The sequence below is a fragment of the Mus pahari genome, chromosome 7, assembly GCF_900095145.1.
Source record: "Mus pahari chromosome 7, PAHARI_EIJ_v1.1, whole genome shotgun sequence".
In the NCBI taxonomy this organism is placed as follows: Eukaryota; Metazoa; Chordata; class Mammalia; order Rodentia; family Muridae; genus Mus; species Mus pahari.
This window is the reverse complement of record NC_034596.1, coordinates 2,524,044-2,532,910: the sequence shown is the minus strand read 5'-3', so window position 1 is coordinate 2,532,910 and position 8,867 is coordinate 2,524,044. Positions and strand designations below refer to the sequence as shown.

General features: G+C 40.8%; 1 protein-coding gene across 1 annotated transcript in view; it reads left to right on the top strand.

The window, feature by feature from the left end:
- Positions 1-8,867, top strand: part of Rab10 (RAB10, member RAS oncogene family) — a 61,827-nt gene that overhangs the window by 45,744 nt on the left and 7,216 nt on the right. The window contains exon 3 of the mRNA XM_021201657.2: positions 5,185-5,323. Coding sequence (XP_021057316.1) covers positions 5,185-5,323 — 139 coding nt within the window. The remainder of the gene's footprint in view (positions 1-5,184; positions 5,324-8,867) is intronic.

The following is an 8,867-nucleotide window of genomic DNA, read 5'->3' as shown; positions in this document are numbered from 1 at the left end:
TCAAGACAGGGTTTCTCTGTGTAGCCCTGGCTGTCCTGGAGCTCACTCTATAGACCAGGCTGGCCTCGAACTCAGAAATCCCCCTGCCTCTGCTTCCTGAGTGCTGGGATTAAAGGTGTGCGCCACCACCCGGCTATTTTTTTTCTCTGCCATTCTTAGTATTTTTTTTATATTAACAATCAGAACAAGAAGGAGTCTTATGAAAAATTATTACTCAAGTATCCTCTCCTTTCAACTTCTAGGAAGAAAAGTAATTTGTTCTGAGTTGCCCAATATTTCCTCTCCCTTCTTGCCTTGGCTGTCAAGGTTTTCAGTTAAATTCTACAAATGAATCAAAGCAAAGGAGTTGAATAATGATAATAATAATCTCGGTTTTTCTCATTTCCAATTTCTTGATTCTCTATGTTACTTTCTCGTGTTTAGTTATAAAGTGCTTCAAAGCATGCCTGATTAACATGAGAGGAGAGGAGAACTAGTTCGGAGATGATTCTATTCCCTCTGGGTGGAGAGAGAGGCTACCAGTGCAGTCACAGTGATCAAACTCCCTACAGAAGACCAGAGGGTGCTCAGGATGATGGGCATGTTGGCCAGCAGAATAACTCTGGTGTTGACAGTGGCTAGTGGAGCCCTCAACATCCTGACCAACGTAATTGTTGCGGTTCATTTTTGGGGTGGAGGCATTCTTAACAATGGTCTGCTTGCCATTATTCCTGCACTGGCACACTTAGGGGCCGAGGAGCTGGCTCAGTGTTTAAGATTTTGCTGTATAAATAGGAGGACCATAGTTAAGATTCCTAGAACCACATAAACGCTGGGTGGTTGGCGGCATTGGCCTGTAATTCCAGTCTGGAACGGTGGAGGAGAGATCCTCAAAGCAACTGGCTGTTGAGACTAGCCATATCAGCAGCTCTGAGGTTGCTTAGGAGGCCCTGTCTTGATGAGTAATATGGGAGAGGAATCAAGCTCTGATCCTGACATAAGCCTTGGGCATCCATATATACACGTGCACACCACAGACACATGAAGATGGAAAAAAGAAATAACAAGAACACCTAACCCTTGAAGATACCTCCAAGAAAAAGTGAAAGGACTTCAGGGATCTTGGTATTCTTGTCTTGGCATTGCTTCCATGAGCTCTGTAGCCAGTCACTGCTGCTGAATCCTCCCAGTGCCCTCTTCTAATAACATTGTGCATGCAAAGTGCCCATAAAATACATAAATACATTTTAAAAATAAGCAAAAGATATTAATGCGTTTTTACAAAACTGTGTTTACATGGCCAGTACTTTTAAGGTATCTAACATTGTCAACAAGCAGAGATGAAACATAAACCCAAAACTCAATAATACCACTTCAATTCCTCTAGGATGGCTATCATCAAAAAACCAGTAACCCATGTGGTAAGGACCTACCAACATGCGTCACCCTCATCTGTTGCTGGTAGCAATGTAGAATAATTCAGACCTTTTAGGTGAGTTTGGCCTTTGCTTCAAACTTCAAACACAGGACCAGAGAAATGGCTCAGCAGTTAAGAGTGCTTGCTACTCTTTCAAAAGACTTGGGGCTGGTGAGATGGCTCAGCGGGTAAGGGCACTGACTGTTCTTCCAAAGGTTCTGAGTTCAAATCCCAGAAACCACATGGTCGCTCACAACCCTAATGAAATCTGACACCCTCTTGTGGTGTATCTGAAGTCAGCTACAGTGAACTTATGTATAATAATAAATAAATCTTTAAAAAAAAAAAAAGAAACAGTTTAAAAAAAAAAAAAAGACTTAAGTTCAGTTCCCAGCACCTATATCAAGCAACTCACAAGTGGTTGTCTATAATTCCACCTCCAGAGGATCTGCCCTCTTCTCACCTCCTTGGGCAACACTTGACGATCATTTTTAGTTGGATGGTGGGAGCATGCTTGTAATTGCAACATTTGTGAAGCTGAAGAATGAGGATTGTGAAGTTAGCCTAAGATACATAATCAATTCTCTATAATCCTAGATGACATGGTCAACTGTTTGTAATCCTACTTAGTGACTGAGATAATAGAGAAAATAATGTCTACTGAATTGAAGACAAGATTATTAGTGGTCTTTTGAAATACAGTCTCTTTGGATTAAATAAAAGGAATATGACTAGAGTTGCCTCAGGGGGCATGGAATACAGTATGTAGCTCAGTACTTAGAGAATGTGCTTTGCCAAGTGTGATCCTGCTTAGGTCAATCTCCAGCAAACACACCCCTGCCCACCCCTCTGAGTTAATTAACAAAGATCTATGGAGAAACAGCGAGTACAGACAGTCTTTTTAGATGTTTGCTGAGGAGAGCAGTGGGTGGACTATATCTCAGTGGTAAAAATCTTGTTAGCCATAAGAAGACATAATTCATGGTTAGACATAACCATGAATTCATGATTTTTTAAAAAGATTATTTATTTTACGTATATGAGTTCACTGTAGCTCTCTTCAGACACACCAGAAGAGGGCATCAGATCCCATTACAGATGGTTGTGAGCCACCATGTGGTTGTTGGGAATTGAACTCAGGACCTCTGGGAGAACAGTCAATGCTCTAAACAGCTGAGCCATCTCTCTAGTCCTAATGAATTCAGGTTTTAACACTGTAAAAAAAAAGTTTGCTAGGAGGAGTTTTTGTTTTAAACATAGACAAAAGCTTCTTCTAAAATTATGTAGACCAGTATAATTTACAATGTTAACAAAGTACACTAAGGAGAATTAGCCACATAACTTAAAAACATTTTATCTAGCAGCAATAAGTAAGCCAAGACAATGTGACACATAGGGTATTAAAACAGAATAAAGGGGTCCAGGAAGTGGTTCAGTGAGGAGAGGTGCTTGCCACCAAACTACAACTGAATTTGATCCCACGATCTACGTGGTGGAAGGAAAATGCCAACCCCTGCATGTTGCTCTGCTACCACCACACATACACCATGATGCACACATGCCCATCTATATGCCCAACAAGTAAATATAATTTACACTGTGTGTGTGTGTGTGTGTGTGTGTGTGTGTGTGTGTGTGTGTGTGTGTTTTCCGTAAATGCCTGGTGCCTATAGAGGTTAGAAGAGGGTGTTGTGGGCTACAAACAACCTGGGTCCTCTGCAAGAGCAATCACTACTCTTAAATGCTGACCCGTGTTGCCAACCCCAGCGTGTAATAAGCATACAGAGAACTATTTATACATAAAAATAAGGAAAAAGCAAAAGAGTGAAATCTGGATTCTGTTGTAGATAACACTATACAAGTAGTTTTGTTTTGTTTTTTTTCCCCTACCCATTATAGCTCTAGGAGACCTCATATGTATTATAAGCTTCAGCACTATAGCTGGGAAGATATTCATGTATTCTAACACCCTGTGGCTGCCTACCCCAGCCATGTGTCCCTTTACCTGCCATCTTAGTCTTGCAGTGGCTGCTCCTGCACCATGAGTGTCCTTGGGGCGTCTACCATGGCAGCCTGCCCATGGCAAATCCTCACTCTCTGGTCTTTTTCTTCTGTCCAGCTATTGGCTGATCAGCTCTTTATTAACCAATCAGAGGTAATGGAAAACAATTTTTACACAACATTGAGACAGGAGATGCTTGGCAGTACACAAGAAATCAGCATCTCAATACACAGTGTATAAAACTATTCCCCAACATAACACTAATGTCAAGATGTGGTTTTGCCATTACACTACAGTTGATATGTTTGGATTACTTTTGTGGACTAGGCATTAGGTGGTGCACGCCTTTAATTTGAAGGCAGAGACAGGGAAATCTCTGAGATTAAAGTCACCCTAGTCTGCACAGCAGGGCCCAGGCCAGCCAGGACTAAGTAGGGAGGTCTTGTCTCAAAAGAGCTGAGAAGGGAACGTAGGCAATGGCTCTACCTTTTTTTTTTTTTTCCTTTTGGTTTTTCGAGACAGGGTTTCTCTGTGTAGCCCTGACTGTCCTGGAACTCACTTTGTAGACCAGGCTGGCCTCGAACTCAGAAATCTGCCTGCCTCTGCCTCCGAGTGCTGGGATTAAAGGCGTGCGCCACCACCGCCCAGCGGCTCTACTTTTTAAGAGTACACATCTTTCCCCCCAGCAATAAGAGGCAAAGGGAGGTAGATCTCTGTGAGTTCAAGGCTAGTTTAACCTACAGAATAGTTTCCAGAGCAGCCGGGACTATTAAGATGAAACCCCCAAAACCAAACAAATACATAAATAATTTTTAAAATTGCTTTTATAAAAGGCAAGCACTGGATCTGATGCCCTCTTGTCTCTGAAGGGCACCAGGCAGTCATGTGGTACATACGTATTCATACATATTATATATTCAAGTAAAAATAAAATAAAGATAGAAAGAGAGATGAGGGAGGGGACTTCTTGATGGCTCTGTGATTGGAGTAAGAGCACTGGCTTCAATTGAACCCAAGTTCAATTCATAACACCCACATGGCATCTCACAACTATCTATATAACTTGAGTACAAAGGTGATCTGATGCCCTCTTCTGGCTTCTATGGGTACAAGGCACAGGTGTGGCACACAGACATGCTTGTAGGCAAAACACTCACACATATGGAAAAATAAAAATAGTTTAAAAAAAAATTAAAAGCAGGAGGTAGAAGTGTAGGGAGGTGAAGGCCTAGCACAGTGGTAGAATTCCTGGGCAGCGTGTGCCGACTACAGGGGAGTCTGCATGAGTGAGTTAGTAAACAGTTCCATAAGTGATCCTAAAAGTTGTGATCTTTAAATGAGTTAAGGATTTCACATGCTTTGTGTTATCTTATGGAATTAAGAATATGAATAAAATGGATCCAAGGGTTTTTATATGGCGTATGGATACTTACTAAATAATTTCAAAACATATTTTGTCAATTCTTACTGTTTTTCCTTTCAGCTCAGTATGAGTAGGTCATTTAATTTCCTGCCGCTGGGAAGTGTGGAGCTTATAATGATAATGATTTCCTTTTTGGTTCCTGTGATGCTGTTACTTTGGAGGCTGATACAAAGAGATAGGAGTTCAAGCTTTCTTAATGTTTGAGCTCAGCCTGTCTCAAAAGAGTTATAAGTGCTTGTTCTGTTTCTCCTTTGTGGTAAATAGTGAATTTTAATCTATATTTTTACTACTATTCTGTTTTACTCTTTATTTGAAGTTTAGTAATACTAAAGTACTCAATAAAATTATTGATGGTTATTTCAGGGACACAGCAGGCCAGGAGCGATTTCACACCATCACAACCTCCTACTACAGAGGAGCAATGGGCATCATGCTAGTGTATGACATCACCAACGGTAAAAGCTTTGAAAACATCAGCAAGTGGCTTAGAAACATAGATGAGGTAAGACATAGCAGGAGCATGTGCCCTCCCTCCCTAAACAATCTGAACAGTTTATCTTCAAAATTTGTTCAATAATTCTATGTATTCAAGAGAATAAAAATCACCAGTGGTTTTCATAATGCTTTTCTCTAAATAAATTATTTCTCAGTGAGTTTTTAATTAAGTGATTAAAATGTTTTTAATTAGTAAGTTATGGAAAAGTCATATTGCTCCAGGCATTTTTAAATGTTTAGGTATTAAGACACTGCTTGTCGGGGCATACATGTAGGGGTCAGAAGACAACCTCGTACAGTCTGTTTTCTCTTTACACCTTTATATGGCTTTTAAGGGATCCAATTCATGGTCCCCACGCTGACAGAGCAAGCATTTTCTTTTCTTTTTTTAAAGATTTATTTATTTTATATATGTGAGTATACTGTAGTTGTCTTCAGACACACCAGAAGAGGGCATCAGATCACATTGCAGATGATTGTGAGCCACCTTGTGGTTGCTGGGAATTGAACTCAGGACCTTTGGGAGAGCAGTCAGTGCTCTTAACCACTGAGCCATCTCTCCAGCCCCAGAGCAAGCATCTTGACCCACTGAATCATTTCATTGCCTTGAAGCCTTGTATATCCTGAATGATAAATATCTGATTTGCAAGTATTGTCTGTTTTGTGGGTGGCCTTGTTGCTGTCTTTTGAGAGGTCTCATGCAGTTCAGGCTGGCCTTGACCTTGCTGAGCATGACTTTAATCCTGCCTCTTCCAGTTTATGTGCTACTAGGGATTGAGCCCAGAGCTTCCTGTGCACTAGGCAAGCAGTCTCCCAACTGAGCCATCTCTCAGCCCTTCTCACTGTTTTGGTAACATACTTACTTGTAAAGCAGGAAAGGAAAATGAGTGAGGCTAATGGTATATGATTTGAGGAGTCTGTCCCATATCCCAGAGTCTGGATGCAGTTCTGCCAGGTTCGAGAGTAAAGAATGCCAATGCAGTTAGTAAAGTTTACTGTGTGATTTGCCTACAAAGATAGAGACTTGTTTTTTTCTGTATAAAGCCATCCCCAATAAGGATTTATAAATAATATGCTTAAGGTCTTGGCATATATGAATGACCTTCACATGTGGCCTTCCTCCTTCCCCAGATACTAGCTTTTAATGTTCTGAAATTGTCTTACTTAAGCATCATTTATAATGAAACTGTGCCTTAGCTCTCTCTGGAATGCTTGTGATGTGTGCTTTTACTTTACACGTCTGTAATCCTATACTGTGCTTCAGAAACCACCCTGTGATGTCACTTACAGAAAAGAGGGCAGAAACAGGTGGAAGGTCCCTTAGAACAAAGTAATTTAAGAGCCATCCAAAAATCCCAGGCACGGTGTGATGCATGTCTTTAACCCCAGCACTTGGGAGGCAGAAGCAGGCAGGTGTCTCTGAGTTCAAGGCTACTGAAGTTATATAGTGAGAACTTGTCTTTAAAAAACAGAAGCCACAAATCATACATATAATAGTTGCTAAGATGCTTAAATGTGACTCTTGAAATCATACTAACAATTAACTTCACAATCCTCTCTCCGGGTTCCTCATTTCTACCTATGCTTAAATGTGTGTTAAAAATCTCTAAATAATCTTCAACTCCTGTTTCACACTGACTTGTCCCCAAATTCTCTTTTTTAAAAAACTTATTTTTACTTATATGAATGTGCCTGTATGAACAAATACTACCTCTGTAATGTCAGAAGAGAGTATCAAATACCCCTGACGCAGGAGTTAGATGTGGTTGTGTTTGACCTGGTGTGGGTGCTGGGAACTGAACTTGGTTTCTCTGGAAGACCAGTGGGTGTTCTTAGCTGTTGAGCCTTCTTTCTGCTAGAAAGCGCAGAGATGAGAAAAGCTTTTTTTTTTTTGCTAGGTTATGCTGAAATTCTGTTAAGGCTCTAGCTTAAGTGGGTTTAAGTCTCTAAAAAGAACTGCTCAGGCTGCTACAAGTAACAGTAAACTCTGTCTCTAGTTTCTTCTTGTATTGATGCTGACATTTAGATACTCAAAAGGTTTTGTTTAATGGTTTGGTTTTGGTTTGGGTCTTTAAGTCAGGGTCTCAACATAGCCTAGGTTAGCCTCAGCTCTCTGACCTTAAATCCCTGAACCTCTTATCTCTACCTCCCAAGGGTTAGGATTACAGCATGTTCCATCACTCCTTTTCTTTAGATTTATTGTTGGTATGAAGGTTTTGTCTGCATGGATATATGTATTTGTACACCACGTATGCTTGGTGCCACAGAAGTCTGAAGAGTGCCCTGGAACTAGAGTTAACAGATGTGTGTGAGCTATGTGTGGGTGCTGTGAATCCACCACAGCTCATCTCCAAGAGCAGCCAGTGCGCCCCGCCCCGCCCACCGGGACTTAAATTTACTTTCTTGAATGAAGAGTTGTTAATGCTGTTTTGACTTGTATGTTGGGGGAGGGGTGCTGAGAAGCGAGTGCCAGTTATTCTTTTCTTTTTCTTAGTTTTGGTATAGTCAGATCTCTTCATGTGAAAGGGACAGTGATTGGGGAAAAGGCCAAGCCAAGACCGTAACTTCAAAGGTTTCCCACACCAATAGGAATGCTTTACTAAATAAGAAGTATGTTCTTGCTGCATGTTGGCCACTGTTGGTCTTTTTTGTAGCACTTTGAAGCAGACGAGCACACAGTGAAGAGCTAGGTCCAGGCCCAAGTTCCTTGGTGTGCATGTTTGTGTGCGCATAAACTCTCACTGTGAAGACCTTGTAATTTACAGGGGATTTCACCTGCCTCTACCTTCTGAGTGCAGAGATGGAAGTCAGGTATAACTACTACATCCAGCCTCCATTTTAAACATTGTTGGATGTCCATTTTCTCCTGTCCCTAGTTAAAATTCATTTAATGATTTCTTTAAACTCAGATCAGCCGTTTAGGGTTTAGGGGGAGGGTTGCGGTTTTTGTTTTTTGTTTTGTTTTCTGGTTTTGGTTTTGATTTTGGTTGTTGTTGTTGTTGTTGTTGTTTCCAGCTAGGTTTCTGTAGTCCAGACTAGCCTGAAAACCATTATATAGACCAAGACAGCTTTGAACTTGTGGTAATTTGTGGCTCTTGCCTCTACCTTCAGAATACTGGGATTTTGAGTTTGTTTTTAATTAAATGACTGAGATCTCCTTATAGTGTAGCTATTAGAGATGACAAGGGCTCTATAGAACTTGTCTTAAGGCATGTATTTGCATGGTATATATACAGTTTAGTCAGCTTAAATATGTATAAGTGATCTGTTTCAGATATTATCCATATCTTGCTTTTTTTGAGAGAATATGTTTAGAAGTAGACAAGTTATTTAGAAGGCAGTTAACATTTGGAGTGAATTTTAGGGATTGTACGTCTTTTGCTAGGTAGTTTAAAAGTTGTAGGTATTAACAAGGAAAATTTTAGGCTAGTAAGATAGCTTAGTGGCAGCCAGGCGTGGTGGCACACGCCTTTAATCCCAGCACTCGGGAGGCAGAGGCAGGTGGATTTCTGAGTTCGAGGCCAGCCTGGTCTACAAAGTGAGTTCCAGGA